This window comes from Podarcis vaucheri, assembly GCF_965113315.1.
Source record: "Podarcis vaucheri genome assembly, chromosome: Z".
In the NCBI taxonomy this organism is placed as follows: domain Eukaryota; kingdom Metazoa; phylum Chordata; class Lepidosauria; order Squamata; family Lacertidae; genus Podarcis; species Podarcis vaucheri.
In genome coordinates, this window is record NC_138758.1 from 21878955 (window position 1) to 21901104 (window position 22150).

At 41.2% G+C, this 22150-nt stretch overlaps 1 protein-coding gene across 4 annotated transcripts in view; it reads right to left on the reverse strand.

Moving 5' to 3' along the window:
• Positions 1-22150, reverse strand: part of LOC309524077 (connector enhancer of kinase suppressor of ras 2-like) — a 320117-nt gene that overhangs the window by 150216 nt on the left and 147751 nt on the right. For all 4 annotated transcript variants that reach the window (XM_082208459.1, XM_082208458.1, XM_082208457.1 and 1 more), the window contains 2 exons: positions 17401-17442; positions 7580-7699 (listed from right to left, as the gene is read on the reverse strand). In XM_082208459.1, coding sequence (XP_082064585.1) covers positions 7580-7699; positions 17401-17442 — 162 coding nt within the window. The remainder of the gene's footprint in view (positions 1-7579; positions 7700-17400; positions 17443-22150) is intronic.

The following is a 22150-nucleotide window of genomic DNA, read 5'->3' on the forward strand; positions in this document are numbered from 1 at the left end:
GCTGCAGTATGGTATGCACCTGCTCAGGGTTCCAGAAAGCAAGCTGAAGTCTCCTTTCATTCTACCTCCCCACCACCCCAATTTCCCATTTTCCCCTATAACAAGCAGCATCCTGTGGCCAGTAATGACGCAAGAAGGCATTGCTTTCCATCCCATCCTGTATTCATTACATGCAGCACTGTATCCATTCTGCTGCAGCTCATCTTGCACCCAAAACTATGTTATTCAACTTGTTATCCACCGTGGTGAAATTAAGTAAATTATGTTATTACATTGCCATCACATTATCCCTCCCCGTTCATTCACTGCAAAGGAAATGCAACGCAAATGAGGAAACATAATCAGCTGTATATCGTTTGCAGACTGAAAGCATCAGTATCAGCATCAGCAAATACCAATTGCATTAGCTGGATTGATCACTGTTCCAGACATAGAGAACTGTCAAACTCATTAGCCATTAAATGAGGGGTCTCAGCAGCAAGGTTTTTATCACAACACCAGTTTTAGCTAAATAAAATATGCATGTTCTCATTTTCATGTGTTGGGGGGGGGGATGCCAAATAGCAAGGAATTGCTGCTTCCATCAGCCATCCATATGCGCTTCCAATGGTCATCACTGTTAGACAAAGAAAGCCGGGGCAGATGGGCCTTTGGTCTGATTCAGCAAGGTAATTTTTGCCTGTCAGGAAGAGAAAGTGCATTTTGGAAGACCTGAGTCTAGAGTTGGGCTGAAAATTCCACCATACCAACCCAACCGCAATTCCCCAGCCCACTGATTGGCAGACACATTCTGCGGAGGTGCCATTTTGGCAAATGTTGCCCTTCTCCCAAATGGATATTGGGTGTTTCTTGAGCTGCCACCTCCCCCTGAATTTTTATTTTATTTTTTAATTCTGGGAGGAAAGGGGGGCTTCTAGTCATCAAGATAAGTTCTGCTCTTAGAATGGGAAAAGAATGAGAAAAGAGAGAGCTACTGTACCACCAGTGATAAGCTCCCTAGATCCTATGATGCAACTTGGGGATCCCAAAATCACTATCTGGGGTTTTTGCACTCCCAGGATTTGAGCCATCAGCACTCATTTTGAAAAGAGCTGCTTGCAAGAACTCAGCTCCTTGGCAATTCATGACAAGCGATTGTAAACTCTGCAAGACTTCAAGCAGCAAGTCAGAGATCTTCAGAACTTGCTAATAAAGTCTTTTCGTTTTAAAGTGCTCACATCTACCATTCAGTTTTAGTACAAATCAATGCAAAATGCCTGAAAGCCTGATCCTATGTGAGCCATTGTATCTACAAAGGAATGGTTAGGATGGCAGAGGTGGGGCATAGCAGCTGCTGCCTCACTGTACTGCTGGAAAAATTTCTAACTTAAAAGGAAACAGGTTTCTTTTCTCAAACTGCGCAAAATGTGTGAAATCTACCTGAGAGCTGAAATGAAAGTCTGTCCTAAAAACTTCCCATTCCCTTGATCCTCAAATAGAAAAAGCTAACGAGGTTGCTTTTGTTGTTTCCAGGCATTATCATTGCACATGAAAATCCAGAGACTGGGGTTGGGGGGGACAACAGTATATCAAAATGAGAAGCAGAAATGTGAATAAGATTTTTTTTAAGGAGTATTTTTATCACCAGAACCTACTTCTGTCATATTCTCTACATTGAAGTACAGAGCTTCATCTCATAAAAAAATAAAAAGTTGAAATATTATATGCTGTTTTTATTCAGCTTGTCTAGATGCATTGCTTTGTACCTAGAGCAAGATAGCTTTGGCTCCATTTTCTATTTAGGACAGATGTTCTGCTACAGCGCTTTGAAACTGGCATGGAAAATGAACAACAGGCAAGGGCAGTCTTTGCCAACCTGGTGCCCTCTGGAGATATTTGGGGCTACATTTCCCATTAGCCTCAGCCAACAAGACCATGCTGGCTGGGGCTAATGGGAATTGCTGTCCAAAAGGTCTGGAAAGGGCAATCGGTGGCCAAAGGCTGATCAAGGGTGTAGCTAGTATCCCTTGCTAAGTGGGATTTCAAAGAAATGGATAGGAAATAGCCAAAGAACATGTCTGGGTGCCTGTTGCTAAGCCAAAGCTATGTGCATGAAGACTGCAACCTGTACACACTTACCTGGGAATAGTCCTATTAAGGGGTGTATGTGATGTTAGGGGAGGTGATGTACCTCTAGTGGGCGACATGTTGTGCTCCTTCTGGGGCAGTTTGTCCACCTTTGGTTCCCACCTGCACTCAGCTCTCACCTGTGGCTCCTGGAAGCTGTCAGCAAGCGACAGTGGAAAATGGCTTTGGCTGGCTGGTTAAACCAGATGAGGGCAAACAATATTTATATTTTACATTTTTATATCATCATTTTAGATCTTATGATTTATGCGGAAAGTGTTTGATTCAGTTGGTGCATTTTTTGATGTTTTATTTATTGCTTATGACTACTTTTGTACTTTTTCATGTTGTAAGCTGCCTTGAATGTGGCTGGAACTATGGAAAGGTGGCATACAAATACAATTATGTATGTTCTGCATGTGGACGCGGGTGGCGCTATGGGTTAAACCACAGAGCCTAGGACTTGCCGATCAGAAGGTCGGCGGTTCGAATCTCCGCAACGGGGTGAGCTCCCGTTGCTCGGTCCCTGCTCCTGCCAACCTAGCAGTTCGAAAGCACGTCAAAGTACAAGTAGATAAATAGGTACTGCTCTGGCGGGAAGGTAAACGGCGTTTCCGTGCGCTGCTCTGGTTCGCCAGAAGCGGTTTAGTCATGCTGGCCACATGACCCGGAAGCTGCCGGCTCCCTCAGCCAATAAAGCAAGATGAGCGCTGCAACCCCAGAGTCGGTCACGACTGGACATAATGGTCAGGGGTCCCTTTACCTTTACCTATGTTCTGCACGCAAGGCAAATGCTCTGCCATTGAGCTACGGCTCTTCCCTCTTGTAACGACAAAGATCTACTTTAACGTTTTCTTGTGCTCACTGTTAGGGAGAGTCTCGAAGGGCCAGTTTATCCTTCATGGTAAGAAGATTCTGACACTAAAGGAAATGTATTGTTTCTGCAAGACAGCCTATGTCATGATGACACTGCTTCAGGGACCATTCCGCATTATGTTTAATCAAACAGGCAGCTCAAGCTGTACAAATTACCTGCACAGGGTTTTTCCTCAGTTGCCATCAGTTATGGGGTGGAAAAGGAGAAGCTGCTGCAGGCTGTCTTTGGTCACACCAGGAAGTTTCTAATTTATTGTTATTACCAGCAAAGAAAGTCAGGTGTGCATGGCTGGTCTGTTACAAGTAGTTCTCTCTGTTTGTGTGCATGTATGTGTGTGATTATGCATGTTTATTGGGAGGAGGGTGCATGTGCATGTGACCTCTCACTGCCAGGGCTGAGAGGCAGGTTTTGCCACCACTGGAACAACAGCCCTTAGTGTACTCTTCATTCTTTCCAACAAGAATGGATGACAAGTGTGTAGGAACCCCAGGTCACTACATCTTAGCGAGTTAGATCACTGGGCCATTTGGCTCAGTATTGTCTTCTTAGACTGGAAGCAGCTCTTCAGGGGTTCAAAGCAGCAGCTTCCCCCAGCTATACCCAGAGGATTGGACTTGGGATCATCTGCATGCAAAGGCAAATGCTCTACCACAGAACTATTGCTCTTCACCACTTATTTGATAGTTAAGACTTGCTTCCCTGCCAGCAGTAACTGTGTCATTGTTAAACTCTGTGCTGGAAACAAGACAAGCACTGTTGACAGTTCTGATAGACCTCTTTTGCAGTTTTGATACCAATGTCCATGTTGGACCACCTGATTTATGGTGGTGGTGTGATTACCGCTGGAGGGTAGGCCTCAGAGTGGTGGTTAGTAGGGATGGGTGAATCTGGCCGTTTCTGTTAAGTTTTCCAAACTTAAATTCACATTTCCACATCAGTCTGCAATTTTGATGCAAACTTCTAATATACATGTTTGCATGCAATTTTTGCCTAATATGCACATTTTTGCAGAGCAATTTCCTCTAAAACAATGCTTTTTTTTGTATGTTATTTTCACTAATATATGCATTTTCATGGCATCACAGAATTGTAGAGTTGGAAGGGACCCAAGGGTGATCTAGTCCAACCTTCTGCAGTGCAGGAATCTTTTGCCCAATGTGGGGCAACATGGGGAATATTTGTGTACACAGTACTTGGCTGCAGAACTACACCGCAAAAGCTATGTGTATTTTAAAGGACACCTGTGCTTTCTTTCACAATTATTTGGGAAAGTGTGAATTAGGTAGGTGGGTTTGCCTTGAAATGCAAACTAATTCACATTCCGTAGTAGTGAGGATTTCTGCTCATCCCTGTGACCTTCAGTTTCTTGGGATTCTGCAAGGTCTGCTCTTGTTGCTCCATCCTGTTTAACAGCTTTGGCAAAAGATTTGGGACCCTGTGCACTAAATATGCTGATAATTTAAAGCTCTATCCATAGTTCAGTGAACATCTGATATGTATGCAGAAAGCCCCAGATTCAATCCATGGCATCTCTGGATAAAGCTAGGGGACACCCCTGTCTCGAACCCCGGAAAGCCACTGCTAAACAGTGTAGACAATCCTGAGCTGTAGGAGCCAATGACAGCTTCCTGTATTCCTATGTTCCTTTTCATCTGGTCCCAGGAAAACTGTGGAGGTTGTGAACTGACAAATGGATCATAAGATGATTGTTATACGTTTTATGAAGCAAACCGGTGTGTGATTTGAAAAGTTATTGTGCAATTTTATGATATCATGAAATAGACGTCTGTAAGAAATGGCTGATCTTAGCTTCACTTTTATTATCTGGATGTAGCTGAAGGAATAAAACTAATCAAGGTTTATTTTTAACATCTGTGCTCTTTCGCTACCCACCTCTAATGTTTGATCTTTTGTAAGGAGGGGCTCCTGATCCTATATCCTAGAGTGCTAATGAAACGATCCTTTGCCAAAGCTATCTGCACACTCTATCCTAGGTTCTAGTTCTCAGTAGTACTAAAGTATGACAGAATGTTGAGAAAGGGCACTTTTACACCGAGGGCCCATTGTTCACCATTTCCTGCTCACCAGAGCAGACAATGTACAGGTCAGGAGCCAAGTGAGAGTCAATGAAGTGCTAAATTCCCCTCTACTTTTCAGGAAGAAGGCGGAGGCTAAGATGGGTAGTTGGGTCCAAGGCAAGCTCCAGACCTTGTGCTTTGAACTAACCATGGTCTTGGAACTTGACTCTGACTCTACCTGCCTGAGTGAGTCACCTTCAGGATTCTTTCATGCCTCATGGTAAGAACTGTGGATGGGGGAAAAATTTAGTTCTGTTTGCTTTTTAATGAGAAATTACTTATTTCATGCTTAACAAACCAGTATGTGTGAACTGAAACACAGTTCTCTTTAGAAAACTGCACAACAGTGTTTGAAAAACGTAATAAAAATTACATTACAAAAAGAAAAAGAAAACTGCACTTCTGAGAAATTTGCAATGTGGTTCCTCGGCCAAATTTTGTGTACAAAAAGGTGTATTTTGGGGAAAGGTGACACAATAAAATGCATTATACAAACATGTTCATATTAGGAGAATTTTGTACTAAAATTCTGGAAATTTTACATGATACTTAAAAAAACAACAACTATGCAAACTGCTGTGGAAAACTGAATTTAAAATTGGGAAAATGAGAAAACAGCACATTCACCCATCCCTAGTGAAGACTGGACAATGAGCTTTCTTGCATTTAAACACAAACTGCTTCAACAGCTATCAGAGAGTGCTGGGCAATACTGGGGGGAAGAGGGGGGACATAAAAGTCACAAAATAATGCAAACAATAAACATGAAAAATAGCATTCAAAGATGAGCCACCTGACAACAAGCTACATTAAGCTCAGCTGGGAAAAATATACTAACAAAATACTCAAACAAAAGAGTATAATTCTACAACTTTTAGGCCATCAGTGCAAAGGACCTTCTTCTGAAAGTTATAGTTCTAACTTCATACACCAAAGGACTATGAAATGAAGCCTGATTCAAATAATGCATTCTTAAATAGCCCTCTGCTTGGTTCCCCAAATTTCTCCTGGGAAATGCTCCTATTTTTGCATTGCTGCAAAAACCTTACCATACAAGCAGAGCTCTTGAATGAAGTAAAAATAAAATTGCATTATTCTATACAATGTTTGTGCTTGGAGGGAAACAAATTATAAAAACCCCCTCATTGAAATAACTCGTAGTTCTGCACTGTCTAACAATCATACAATGTAATCCATTCTGCTGTAATCTATGGGCTCCATCCACCAAACACTGTTCTTGTACAAATCCCATTAATGTAAATGGAGTTTGCATAGGAACGACACTTGGTTGAATGCCTCCTGTATTGACAAAATGCTAGGTGAAGTGAAGCAAGAATAGCATATCATTCTGAAAAAGAGACATCTCTGTCGGTCACCAGGGAAATTTCATATATCAAGGATTTGCTTGCAGCAGTTCTTGCCAGAGAGAAGGGAGATTTTTGACAACAGTATTTTCTGGAAATTGGATAAGAGTGAAATGGACTTCCCATGTTTCAGGCACTTGAGTGCCTATGAATTTGCAGGAGCAGAGAGGTCACAGAGAAGAAGCCAGAAAAAGCAAAATGTTGCTAGGAACCTGTCTGAATCAGGCCCTGCAGAGATCTCCTTTGAGGTCCGAGACCCCCAGAGAACCCTCAAAACTGAGAAATTAGAAGAGCCTGTAACAGCCCCAAGGCAGCCTGAAGGACGTCGTCAAGGGACATTTACACCCATTGGTTTCAATGGGTCTACTCAGAGTTTGACTGATACTACAATCCTCTTCCTACTAACCTGAGAGTAAGAGCCACAGAATTCAACAAAGTTTTATTCTGAGTAGACATGGTTAGGACTGCATCATAAGGCAAGCACTTACTGCCTTATGAACAAGCACTGGCCAATCCATCCCTATCATATTTAAATTTCATTCATTTCAATAAAATAAACCTGATTAAAGGGATGGAGGACAAATTCTATACTTCCCAAAACAATATGTGAACCAAAACAGCTATCCCTTGAAATTCACAGTTCTCTGAATTTTGCAACGTTGCTCTCCATCAAGGTAATGTATACAAAAAAATGTGTATATTGGGATGAAGAATGCATAAAAAGGCACAGGTTAGTGAAAATAATGTACAAAAATGCATATTAGGGAAAACTGCTTGCAAGAATGTGTACATTAGGAAAAAGTGCATGAGAAACTGTATATATCAGGAGGAAAATCCCAAAGAATTTTCATCAGGACTTCCTCAAAAAAAAAAAAAAAAGTTTGAAAGCTGATGTGAAAGGTGAAGAATCCAATATAGGACTGAAAATAAATTTGAAGAAATCAAGATTGCCAAATTTGTTCAAAGCTACTAACTCTGGCAGGCAGCTTGCCAAGTTCACTAAAATAAATGTGTAGCGGGATGTGGGACTAAACCTCAAAGCCTGCGTGTCCCCACCACTTCACAAGCACCCTTTAGTATGAGGGGAGCATTTCATGCATTAAATGCCTACCCAGCCTTGCTGAAAACCACCTTCCTAGATTGCTATTACTTACCAGCCCTTCACTGGGCATGATGCTGGTAAGGTGAACAACTTCAAGGTGAGCTGATTGAGACACCAGAGAATCGGATGAGAGCGAAATGATGTGATCACAGATGCCAGAGAGTGTTTTACACTGGGGAGAAGAGAGAGAGAGAGAACATCATAAGCTTTTCCTTTTTTTTTTAGAGAAGCACTAAACAACTCAGCGTTAAAACATTACTCACAGGAAACAATTCAATATCATGTATTTTGCAAAAACTGGCATAAGACTCTACTTGCTACACAAAATAATAAGAGGCAAGCCCCTGTTCAAATGACATAACCAAAGTTAGTGTCGGAATACATGGGTGCAAGGAAACCTACAGCAGGGGTTACTAAATGGCAGCCCCTCAGATGTCGTTGGACAATGACTCCCTAAATCCCTCACCATTGGTTATGCCTGCAGGGGTTGTTGGAAGTTATAGTTCAGCAAAATTTTGTGCAAGAGAAAAATCAGAGACAAAACCCACTGGCCTCTTACACATGTCCCTGCTGCCATTCTAGCAATCCCCACATATTGGGCACTGGACATCTATTTTTGGAAGGGGTCAGCTTTGTTCAAGTAGGCTCCATGTCAGATTAAAAACTCTGTAGATAAAGATTCTCTGTTGTGCAGGGAACTCACTAGAGTAGAGCAGGCACCCCACCCTTGCAGGTATTCAACCCCCCAACATGGGGAGGGGGCTTTTAGAAATGGTGAAAGCTGCATGCATGTCATAGGTAGAAGGATCAACAGGCTGATTCCCACACTCCTTCTTTCATGATGGCAATCACAAGTTAGTGGAGACTGAGTGCACTGTCTCTGTCCAATTGAGAACAGAGGATTCTCACTCACAAGGAGGGAACTATGCATGCATAGCTTCCATGCAGACTTTCCAATGAACTCCTATATGGCCACCTGTTCACAGAAGGGTCCTTCTTATCCTCATCTCCAGCTCTGATGTCAGCAGAACTTTCCCCTCCAAGTTAGTTTTCATTTTACACAAAAATACCAAATTCAGAGCATCTTCAGATGCTGTGATCCTCTGCTGCCAGGGGAACGCATAATCACTTCTGTCGTCAACTGGCAACACAGAATTGCCTTGTATAATGTGAAAAACTGAGCAGGTAAGTTGTTCAGACTGTACATCCTTAAACCTGTGAAGCTTCCCTTTACAAGAGAGTTCCCCTTCAAGACATGTCAGTCCAGTGCGCATTCTGCTGGCTGCATGGGGCTGTCCCATCTGCACATTTATGACATAACTGATCTTTCAACTGCCCACATGGAATCCTAATAGCTAAAATCATCATTTAAAATAGGCTGAACCTGAGCACTAAAAACACAACAGATGAACCAGTATTCTATTTATTTTGATTATTTATTTAGATCATTTGCAGCATGAGAGCACTTCTGCGCTCATGTCCTGCTGTTGGGCTTCCAATAAGCCATCTGGTTGGCCATTATGAGAACAAGATGCTGGACTAGACAGGCCACTGGTCTGACACAGCAGATCTCATCTTAAGCTCTTATAGCCTCAGTTGAAACAGCTCCCACAAAGGCTGTATAATCAATTAAAAACAAGACAGCTCCTGCTCTCAGGCTTACAAACTAATAGACACCACACAAAGTTGGGGAGCGACAGAGGAAGAAGAAATAAAAAAGGAAACTCAGGGTCCAGATCCTAAAGTTAAGCAGTAGTTCTTCTAATGGGCAACTTTAAGAATAGAAGAAGAATTAACTCTCTTCCATTTTATTTTACGGGCAGCTCCACTCTCAAAACACAAGTTAACAACAGTAAGGAAAAGATATTCTAACCCATTTGCAATAACAGTCAGAATACTAAAATGGTACACTGTTCCATTCATTATTCCCCTTCGCTTTGTTTAAGTATAACCTATCACCCCACAATGGGGTAGACTGTGACCAGATAGTCTGTGTGCCTGCTCAGTCTCTTGTCTGGTTGGTGGGCAATTTCAGAATCCCTGCCTGCTCTCCCTTCTTCAGGTTCTTTTAATTCTAAACTGGACTTGGATCAGGCAGTCCTTCAAACAGAAGTATGTATTCTGCAAAGTAAGTCACATGTCACTACCCTAGCTCCCCGCAGTTAAAGTGCAAGCGACCCATTTTTTTGTTATTTTGGTAGCTGAGGCAGAAAATTCCATAATATCAAATTAAATAACTAGGGATGGGGAGAAGTTCAATTCAGCTCTTACTTAAATGTGAATCTATCAAATTATCGCTTCCTGAAAAAAAGGTGAGAACCGACATACATTCCTTCAAAATTCACACTGATCTGAATTTTGTGATGAAGTTCTCCAACCGAACAATAATGCATATTTTAGGGGAAAGTGTGTGTAAAAATCAATACATTAGTGTACATTAGTCTTAAGTACATAGGAAATTGTGTTTATTCTGAGAAATTCTACAAAAGGTTGATGAATATTCATGAGGATTTTTAAAAAATAATAATAATAATGCAAATTGCTTCAGAAATGTGGAGAATTGAAGAGCGGAAGAATGAAAAGCTAAGAGAACTGTAACTGACAAATCACTCCACCCAAAGAAATAACCATTTGCTGTGCCCTTTCATGACAAAGTCAGATGCCTGAGACGGCAGCATCATTCTGCCTAACAGTAGTTGTTCTACAAGTTTTTCCTTCTTTTTACAGTGTTCTCTGGATGGAGTTTGAGCCAGCTGGCACCTGCCCTAGCATCAAGCTTATCTAAACAATGGATAGTTTGTTCCGCTGTCCTGGAAGGGTCAAAAGTGCTAGAGATAACAAGCAGTGTGTCATTAGCATACTAATTTACACATCTTTGTAGCAGCTGCAGACTCATTTAGACAAGGAGCCATCAAAGCGGCAGGCGGAAGATCAGAGTGACAATTGCTAAAAACAACAACTGTGAGGTCTGTGTTGTACTGATGCTGGGCTCACAAACTACATTTTTCCAAGCTTAAATCTTGGAAAACTACGTTTTTTTCAAGCTTATATCTTGGAAAATAAAAGCAGGCCTGCTGGATCCAAGCAAATATCTGCATCCTGTTTTCTGTACTGGCCAACCTAGGAATGCGAGAGTTTGCTCCCACCTCTTTCACACTTCCTAAATCAAAAACGTGAACCAAAACTCTGATATTCTTCAGAATCCAGATGTCTTTTCATTTTGAAATGGCGTTCTGCAACCAAAGAATGCATGCATGCAAGCACACATAACACAGAGAGAGTGTGCACACCAATGTTTACACTGGTGAAAATAGCATACATTACAATAGCATCCTACATTATATTCAGGAAAATTGGTTACAAAAATGAGCATGTGAAGCAAAATGTGTACAAGATGTATTTATTAAAAGAAATATATGCATAAAAAATAAATGCACATGGAAATTATGAATAAAAAATACATCACAACTGATGCAAAAATGGGGTGAACTCAATTTAAGATTGGAAAAATGCGAAAAACCCAAAACTGATAGATCCATCCATCCCAGGGCCTACCATTTAGGCCTGATTAGGCCCGTGAGCTGGAGGTTTCTCAGTGCAGCTACAGAAATTCTAGATGCAGAACTTCTTTTTGACACATAGCAAAAGTAAATTGTTTGGCACTAGGATATCTGAAGTACACTTGCAGCCATATGAGCCTGTCTAATTATTAAGATCGGAATCTGAGGTACAGCTGTGTAGTATGTCAGTATGGGTTGTTGCAGTTGGATGTGTGAGGGAGAGGGCCTTCTGAGTGGGAGCCCCACATCTCTTATTACCCAGCAGATAAATACTGTACTATCTTCATCAACTAGCTATTGTCCTTGACAATTTCATGGAGGGGAGGGGGATACAGAAAGGAAAAACATCAAAAATTACCATTCAGAATCTTTGAGTTTTTCTAAAAAATGTATATTGAAATACTTTTTACCCAGTAATATAGAAACAAAATGTATGTTATTTTATCACCCCACCCCCACCCCTGCACACACATACACTGGCCTGATCCTGTCATTGAAGCCAAATCAAATATCTGTATCTATACTAGAAATAAAACAAATAAACAAATGTGTTCTGTAAGTCACACAAAGAATGTGTATTGTCTAGTGAGAAAAGAAACAGGGAAACACATTTGCCTCTTCATCCTGGCTGATTTTTAAGGAAACTCAATGACTTGTTACAAATTATACTTTCAGTCTGCCTTTGGCTCACGTGTTGTATGTGACAATTTTAGTTGCTGGTAGTTCCAATGAGATGACTTTGGCTTAATGGTTGCTATTGTAATGGTTGTATTTTTTATGTGTTAAAAATTCTTTGGAGACCACCTCATTGAAGACAGGAAGCACACCCTGCTTAATAGATGAGTCAGATATTCTTGGAATAGATGAATGAAATAGTGGTAAACAGATGCTTCTGGCACCCTCAGCTAATGTTCTCTCTTGATTTCAGAGTTCTAAATTACTGCTTCTTACTTCCTTAATGGAACTGATGTGTTAGAAATTGTTCATTGTTCCACTTTATATGTTTTTCCCAGAACACTGGGCTTGCGCATTAGCTTTCTTCAGCTTTTGTATTCCTATCTCCCTCTCTGCTCCATCAACTTGTAATACCAGTGTACATGAATCAAACAGTACATTTATTATTTATTTCACAAACTTTATATAATTGCATACATTAGTCCTATTCGAACATTATAGTTCCCTGGTGTTCCAGCATCTGCTGGTTGGAAGTCTTTGCATCTACATTGGTCCATGTGAAAACTTTCACATAGGGTAGAACCTCAATTGCCCTTGATCTTAATTGGGGATTAGCCTTGGGCTTTAAAAATGCTGTTTTATTTTCCTTTTTGGGGATTTTTATTCTTTCTTTTTATTTTCCTAAGTTTATTGTTCTAGCCAAAGGCCATGATGAAACTTGCATTAAGCAATAATATTAATAAAACAATACAAAGCATACATCCATAATATAAACATATGCAAAGACTTTGCCAAGTTTGTGAGCATTTAAACTGTTTTTCCCTTGTGTTACTATTACTATTTATGCACCTGCCACACATTTCAATAAAAGCCTACATGGTTCTGTGCAGAATTGAGTCTTGCAAAACTGTGGTACAGCTTGCATCACAAGAGGGCTTCAGTATCACATGGCAGAATTAGTTAAGCCAAACAAATGATCTCAGCTTTTATGAACTTTGACCATCATTCTAATGCTGTGCTACTGCTCAAGAAATGGGGGGGGGGGGACAAACCCCAGTAGTAGACATTTCCAGTAACTGTATTTAGTGGGTTCACAGACAAACTGCATGCTAACCAGAGAAATAACATTTTCATAAATACTTGTTCATCCACAATCAGCTAAGAACTTATAATGCTCTGGTTTCTTTCAATGGAGCTGATGAAAGGAGAAAACTGAAAGCTGAAGTCAGAAAAACTGCTCTCTCTGGAATTGCCTTTTAAGTGGTTTGTTCAGTAATTTTGCTCAAATTATTTGTACTGGAAGTATACTGGTGGGTTTCTGCTGGAAGATTGGCACTTGACTAGCAACACTTCTGAGTACTAAATTGCGGCATGGAGATTCATATAATGGGAGAATTTTCCACAGCTAAGCTTGGAAGGGGCTTGCCAAAGAAGAGCAAATTTGGACTCTGTTCATAAATGTGAACTCATTCAAGCCCCCAGAAACTGTGATCCAAATGACATAGTTGGGAACATGAGAAGGCACTCACAATACTGCCACTGTCCAATTAGAATATATCCATGTTGTTGCCACCAAGAAGGTTTAGTATAGTAGAGTAGAGCAGCTGGGGATGGAAGGCAGGCAGGCAGCAATAAGTGAAGCCAGAGTCAATGAGAGGGTGATGCTATGGTCTAAACCACTGCACCTCTTGGGATTGCTGATCAGAAGGTTGGCGGTTCAAATCTGTGCAATGGGGTGAGCTCCCCAGCTCCTGCCAACATAGCAGTTTGAAAGCACACCAGTGCAAGTAGATAAATTGGTCCCGCTGCGGCGGGAAGGTAAACGGCGTTTCCGTGCACTCTGGCACTCGTCACGGTGCCCTGTTGTGCCAGAGGCGGTTTAGTCCTGCTGGTCACATGACCCGGAAAGCTGTCTGTGGATAAACTCCTTCTCCCTCTGCCTGAAAAGCAAGATGAGCGCCACAACCCCATAGTAGCCTTTGACTGGACTTAACCATCCAGGGGTCCTTTACCTTTTTACCTTTACCAATGAGAGGGAGAACTAACAAATTATAGTTCTGCTCCCGCCCACCCTCTCCCTGCTAAGTTGTACAAGGATAACACTGAGACTGAGGAATAGAAAGTTGACAGGCTGTGCTACCACTTTCTGCTCTGGTTTATGCAAGTTGGGAGACAGGCAGGTGGGCTTGGAAGGAATCAAGACTGAGGTTGTTGGGGAAATGCTCAGTTTTCCCTAACTGACCAGCCTCTCCTGGAGTAGAACATTGCTATGTGAGTTGGAAGGGCCAGTACAAAGGCCAGAGTCAGGGCCACCCAAATTTCAAACGAAACCTGCATTTTTGTATTGACTCATAATTGGCCTATAAGTTCCAGAATGTGGAAGTTCATACTCCCAATTCAAGACAGCAGCATTCAGAAGTAATTGGATTTCAGCCCCCTGCTGTACCTGAAAAAAAGGCAGTATGGATCACTCATTGCTAAGGAACATTAGCTAATTTAACTGCAACCGAAACACCAGTTAGGCTAGATTCTGTCACATCTAGCCTGATTAGTTCTAAAGCAGGGCTAAAATCGCCCTTCCCATTTCCTGGAAGAATTATCTGCCTGCAGAAATGGTGTCTGATTATCTGCTGCTTTCAGCCAGGTTGGGATTTTTTTTTTTTTTTTACATTTTCAGGAAATGATTGTTGTTTACCAGTGTGCTCTTACTAAGAAGTGTGACCAGCAGAAAGTTGTGGTGGCATCTTCAGGCTGCTCCCCGATCCCCAACACTCCGAACTCTTGGAAACTATAGTTCACAGAACAACAGTTCCCAGCACCCTTAAAAAAACTAGCTACAGTTTCCAGGATTCTTTGGCGGATGTGCTTTAAATATACAGTGTGTTCACAGAGCAAGAATCAGAGGCCTTCTTTATAGTTAAAAACATAAGGTTAAGAGATCTCCCCTCTCTCTTGACAATTTCAGTTAAATTCCACCAACTATTTCTTTGTGAGGGGTGGGGAGGGAGAATTTCTGTTTTAATTGCCATTTAACTGTTTTTAATTGTGCTGTTTTGATGGGCTTGAGCTATATACATTTTAATTTTTGATGTTTATGTTAATGCTTTGATGAAATTGTTTTAGTTTGTATTTTAATTACATCTACTTTGGTTTCACACTTGTAAGCCACTTAGAAGCAACCTTGGCAATTAAGTGGTGTATAAATTAAATTATAATAATAATTCCTACTCATCAAATGGTTAATTTTAAAAAAAAATATTTTAAATAACTGCTCTTGTTAATTCTTCTCAAGTGTGTGAAAGAAGCAAGAACTCTATTACTGCTGGGCTTGCCTGTTTTCAGAAAAATCTACACTCCAGTTGTCATTGACTGATGAAATTCTAGGCATGACAAATTGCTAAAAAACTACCCTTAGCATAATCTATAAAGAACTGCAATCCCACTGTGAGTTATTGACACACAAGACTATAATAATTAAGATGATGCATCAATAGGGTTTAGGGTTTTTGTTTTTCGTTTTAAAAACCATTCTATAAATAGCCAAATGGTTACAACATCTCCTTTGAAGCCACTTGGCAGTCAATATTGACTTAAAACCTATATTGAGTTTTTAATAAAGTGACATTTACTATAGCTTAGTGGAAATGTAGACTGCCTACAAAGTTAATTATACATCTATGCTTAAAAGAAATGAATTTCTTTTCTTTTTTGACAAAAGGTAGCCCTAAAGATTATTTCAAAGCAGCAGTTTGCTAATTTTAAACGAGATTTAAAAAAAATGAAGAACCTACTCTTATTCCACATGCACACAAAAAATATGAAATTTTGTCCAGAGGAATAACAACAATCAAAATGTATCATTATTTTTTTAAGTCTGAGTATCTGTTTCATTAAATACTATGGTAAAATCCATCATTAAGAGAGCTGAAAAGTGAACAAGGTAGGACTTTTTTCACACTGCATACATTTAGGTAGAAACATCAACTTTCTTTATTGTATTGTATTTTAAATAATGCTAATTGGAAGAAAGATTTATTATTACCAGATTTATTTATTATTATTCCAGACCCTCAGATATGCAGCAGATCACTAACATTGGCAATTGGGTGAATTTAGTATACTTATTTGCCAGGCTGAATTTTTGTCATCACTGCACCAGATTCTCAATTCTTCTTATTTATTTTAAAAGTTGTTCAAATCAAACAAGGGCTCTGAAGCCTCTTCTGGTGCATATTAACATCCAGCATGTCCAATGGGCCTTACTTCTAGATAGTGAGGCTTGATGAACTGACCATATGACAGCCATGTTTGAAGGGCTGTCACTCAGATGATATACAAATCTGTTGCTCCAGAGCAAAGATCTTCAATCAGTGGGTTCAACTTACAAGGACAAAGATTTAGACAACGGTCTACTGGGATGAGCGGATCTCAGGCTGAGATGGGCTCAACAGCGGCTATACAGTGGTACCTCAGGTTAAGATCTTAATTCGTTCCAGAGGTCCGTTCTTAACCTGAAACTGTTCTTAACCTGAGGTACCACTTTAGCTAATGGGGCCTGCCGCTGCTGCCGCACTGCTGCTGCACAATTTCTGTTCTCTTCCTGAAGCAAAGTTCTTAACCCAAGGTACTATTTCTGGGTTAGCGGAGTCTGTAACCTGAAGTGTCTGTAACAAGAGGTACCGCTGTACTGGCTGAAGCCCCTCACCCCAGCTCAGTTTATGAGCTTATATAACAACAGATTATTATTAATAATAATAATAATCATGTTATTATTTATAGCCTGCCCATCTGACTGGGTTGCCCCAGGCACTCTGGGCGGCTTCCAACAGAATATAAAAAAAACCATAGTGAAACATGACTGAAGGGATAGTTCAGTCAGTAGAGCATGAGATTCTTAATCTTAGGGTCATGTGTCCAAGCCCCTAAAAGATTCCTGCATTGAAGGGAGTTGGACTAGATGACCTTTGTGGTCCCTTCCAACTCTACAATTATACGAAATCAAACATTAGAAATTTCCAGATACAAGGCTACCTTCAGATGTATTCCTGAAGGTTGCTGAAGGTTGACATCTGACAGGAGGGCATTCCACTGGGCAGGTGCCCTGTTCCCTGTAACTTCATTTCTCGCAGTAAGAGATCTGCCAGAAGGCCCCTGGAGTGAGATGTCGATGTCCTGACTGAACAATACTCCTTTAGCTATACATATTCTCTATTTTATGGTTCTGCAAGTTCAGGCAGGGCAAATCTCGAAGGAAGGGCCATTCCAGGGAACAGACAGGATAAAGCAGGGGGAGACTTACCTCTATTACAAACTCTGTTCGGTTCAGCCACACACACAACCTAGAGTTGTGTGACAGCAATTAGTATGTTGGGTTAGAATTTGGGCAACTAGGTTCAAATGCCCACGCCGCCCCAGAGTTCACTGGGTGACAATATATGACAATGGGTGACAATGTCTCTCAGACTAAACTGTGAAGATAATATTGGTACAGGGACAGCCCTGTACACCCCCTTGAGCTCCAAGGAGGAAAGGTGGGGTGTAAATACAAAAATAAGATCCTATGTACAAGATTATAACATGGATATGGGACAGACATGTGCAAAGCACAACCATAAAAAAAGTCAAAATGCGTACTTACCACATGAAGAATTTTATTTTCTGTTTCATACACTGTGCAATCCTGTAACAACAGGAGGGAGAGAGAAGCAGTATTTAATATCCTTAGAAATCCACTTTGCCTCAGCTATGTTAACAACTCGTTTAAAAATAATGTGCCACTCTAGCCATGACTGATTCAAATTGCTTTTAAGAAAGCTTTATAAGAAAATCTCAGAAGCTTTTCCCTGCTCTTTCTGGGTTGCAAACAGCAACAACCCCTCTCCTTCATATGGTTAAATGTTCATTGAATTTACAAAGATGCTTTCAGTTCAAACTTTTATCAATTAAAGGAGGTTAATCATACACATCAAAGAGAAAAAACCAACCAAGATGAATGAAAAAGAATGTATAAAGAGTCTTGCTGGAAGAATCCTGCATTCTGTTCCTACACTGGCCAATCAGGACATGTACACAACAGGACTCTCCTATTTGTGTTCCCTAACAACTGCCTCTAAACTTGAGGAAATGTGACTATAGAGTGTTGGCTCCCACTTGTGGATGCAGTATTCAGACTCTCTGGTCAACTACTGGGGTTTTTTTTTGGGGGGGGGGATTGCTAGCCATCAGTAAATTTTGTGGTAGCAAATCCATGTGTTGTATGAAGAAATACTTCCTTTTGTCTGAACTATTTCCACCCTTCAGCTTCATTAGATTATTTCAGGTTTTAACATTATGGGAGAGGGTAAGAATGCTACCTGCTTTCTCCAGAGCATGCATAATTTTAACATACCTAATTGGAAAATTATGTGTATATCAAGGGTTTTTGCTGCCATGTGAGGAAAAGCTAAAGGAGAGCAAATGATGCAGCCACCCACTTGATGCTATGCAGGCTTGGATCTGATCAGTGCTTGGATAGACCTACCAAGGAGAACCATGCAAAGCACATGATAGCAGGAAAACAGCTACATACATGCTAAATGAACAGAATGCCCCAACTAAAATCTTCATTCAGGGGCACTTTCATTTTCACTCAGTCAGTAGAACATGAGCCCCACATTGGGCAAACAATTCCTCCATTGCAGGGCGTTGGACTAGATGACCCATGTGGTCACTTCCAACTCTATGATTCTCCACCACCCCTAAGTGCCCCATCTTATGAGTGGATGCCATGTTGTGTTGCCCAAGGACAGTCACCATGATGTTGTCTTTCAGTGCTGCACATAGCAAGCAGGGTTATAAACAGGGCTGTGTTCATTCTACAGGCACACATCGCCTGGACCAAAGTGGAAGGACAGGAGAAGTGGGACACTGGGTGTACTTCTCCACTGGGAGCAATGGTTTTCTCTGCCTAAGGTTTATTGCATTTGAAAGATAGGGTTTCACAATTGCAGCATGGCATCTTTCATTAAAGATAAGTCTTGTTTCAGAATAAGAATTAGAGTTAGCTGCTTTGAGCTCAGGTGGTTTGCTGGAAAAGAGGTAGACTGTTGTGAGCTGTGCAGTGCTGTCAGGATCGGGTTTTGGTCAGTGGGATCTGTTGGAAGAGCAGGAAACAGAGGGAGGACTGAAACGGGAGGACCTTGGAGGAAAAGGATCTCCCCTTTCTACCCTGACTTCAGCCATATTTGAAGTGGGAGCAGGGATGTTGTTTCTACCATCCAGCCTTCCCGCAGCATGGGAAGCCTCACTGGGGACCAGGAAGGGCTCTGATCAACCAAGAGGAGTGGCTGAACAGGAGGCAGCAGCAACTGAACAGCAACAGTCTGAACAAGAGGGGGCAGCCTTGTCACCTGGATCCACCTTTGCAGATGGGAGTGGACCCAACTGATGGAGCCTGTGCTAGCAATCCCAATATTCACACAAAGCGAGAGTCCCACAAGTGAGAGCACAACACCTCATCTACAAATGCTTGGAAGGAAAGGTAGGTAAACTTGTTGGGACATCTTCAGTGCTTCTGCCTGATCATGGACTTCATGCCCTGGTCCTGAACTTCATGCCCTGCTTCTGAATTCCTGAATTTTGACTCCTAGATCCTGTGTCTACTGCCAAGCCTGTACTGTTACTTGCCTGAATAAATATATTGTCCTTACTTCCAAGTAAGTGTCGTTGTCTGTGTGTCTTGGGTAAGAGAGCCAGGTTACATACAAATATTAAATTAAATCAATATTGCATTAAATAAATAAATAAACAGAAAGGAATATGTGGTAGCTGATGCCCCAACCTTCAAATGGTTGGCCAGTCTAACTGTATATATTTCATGCAGTATTTTGAATCCTGAGATTTTAAAACCATAAAGGGATAACATTTTAAAAACACAAACGAATAACATTTGCTCCCTAGAATATGACAACCATCAGCTCAATACACTGTTGACACTAAGTCAGGCATGGCCAAACTTGGCTCTCCAGCTGTTTTGGGACTACAACTCCCATCATCCCTGACCACTGGTCCTGTTAGCTAGGGATGATGGGAGTTGTAGTCCCAAAAACAGCTGGAGGGCCAAGTTTGGCCATGCCTGCACTAAGTGAACTAATGTAACTTCAGACTCGCTAGAACAAAGCTCTGTTTGACCGTAATTACTGGCCACATGCAAATTAAATATTATCAACAACAGATTTCAACTGACCACAAATACTGACAAAAAACATTTCTGTTAATTGACTCCTTTAAAAATTACTTGCAGAATAAGCAAAATGCAGGCTAATTAAAGTATTTGGCAGCTCCACAGCATAGACGTGAGTGCCAATGTCAGCTTTGTTCCCTTGCAAAACTGGTTAGGATTGCAAAGAATCACAAAATATATTGTGGTGCTTAATTATAATGGCTGAGATCCAGCGGAGCTCCTGACACATGCAACAGAAGTTGTGCCTGGGTGTATTTTCTTTGTTTGATTTAGTTTGAAAAGCAATTTCACACTACAGGAGGGAGGGGGTTGTTGCAACAGTGTGGAAAACACAGCCCCTTCCCCATTTCCAAAGACAGATGACATTTTGTAAATTGCAGCCATTGGCCTATAGATACATTTTGGGCGTAAGAAGGCTCTGATCTCCCTTCCGCCGCATGTTTGAGTACTATTTCTGTTCTGCCGCAGCTTGGCTTCCAACAAAAGATACACTGTTTATTATTACATTATTCACACCATTCACTTCAATGCAGAAGCCATTAATTTCAATGTAAAGCTAGCACAATGCAGATGGGTGGGAGGTGGGGGAGTCATCAGTTAGGTATTGTTTGTGGACCAAAAACAACAATATCCACTCCCATTTTTGTTGGAATGGTTGCCATACACAATGCACACTGATCACTTGAAAGACTGCATCTTTCATCTCTCAGCTCTCAACAAGTTGTGTGAATGGTGTCCACCAGAAAACTTGAGCACCGTTCTAGCAAAGTTCTGGTTCTCTGCTCTGACCTAGAACTAGAACGTAAGAAGAACCCTGCTGAGCCAAGACAAAGGCCCATCTGGTCCAGAATTCTGTTGTCACTGTGACCAATCACATATCCTCCAATACAAAGTGCCCCCAAACCAGGACACAATCTTCTGGGGCTGGACTCCCATGTGAGTCACATGACCTGCGGGACATAAGTACAACAGCACTCTCCCTACTAGCGTTTCCAAGCACCTGCTATTCAGAGACATACTGCCTCTGCTAATAGAGGTGATCTATATTATGGCAAGTAATCATCACCTGCCTCAATGAATTCATCTAATCCCTCATGGCTTTCCACAAAGGATCTTAAGAACTGTAGCTTGTTGAAGGTACTGAGAATTGTTAGGAGAACCGCCACCGCCCCCTTATTCCACACACAGAGGTAGAATTCCCAGTGCTTCCCGGGAAGAGGGATTGGTTGCTAAATCACTCTGGGATTTGTAGCTCTCTAAGGAGAAAAGGTATCTGTTTGGCAGTCCAGCCATTTAACTCCCAGTTTCTTTTCAAGGCTAGATGTCAGTAGTGGAAGGGACCAGCAGCGAAAGTGGGTAGAGTAAGGAATGTAAATTTTGTATAAAGTAGAGAGCTATCTTCTACACACACCCTTCTCTACTTTTCATTCAGGTAAGCAAAAGGCATTTATCAGAATTCAATGACACATTCCAGCCAGGCAAAAACACCAGAAGTGTGAAGAAGGGTCAGTGGGGATGGGTGTGGGCTGGAGAGTCATGGGGGCCACGCAGATAAGCCTGGAGGCCTGCATTTGGCCCCCAGGCCTAAGGTGCACCATCACTGCTGTATTTTATTGGAGAGCAGCTAACAGCTGAAAAGTCTACCTTGCTAATGCTCGACTGCATAATTAAAAAGCAAGACCCCTCCTCCCATTTTTTTCTTTAGCAAGCTTTGACAGCAGATGAATTTAGTGAATATCTGCTGGCCTGTTAATTTGAAGATCCTGTCCTGCAATAACATGCATCTGTAATGAAAATCTAAAAGATAATATGATTTTGCTACAATACAGGAACTTAGTACTGAGGGGTTTCTTTTACGGATATAGAAGACTTTCTGAAACACCTTGGCAACGGCTGAAATATTTTAGAGATTTTCATCTTCCTGAAGAAAAAATAAGAAAATCAAACAACTAGATCAAACATCCAGATCAGTGGTTTGCACATTACACAGAGAAAGCCATTTAATCACAATCAATTGCATAAATATATGCCTTTGTCCAAATTGTCAATTTTATCCTTTGAAGCACCATCTGGGACGCTAACTCCTCATGCGGAAATAAACTCCATTGAAAATAATGAGATTAACAGTGCTGTAATGAGATTAACAGTGCAATCCCATATATGTCTA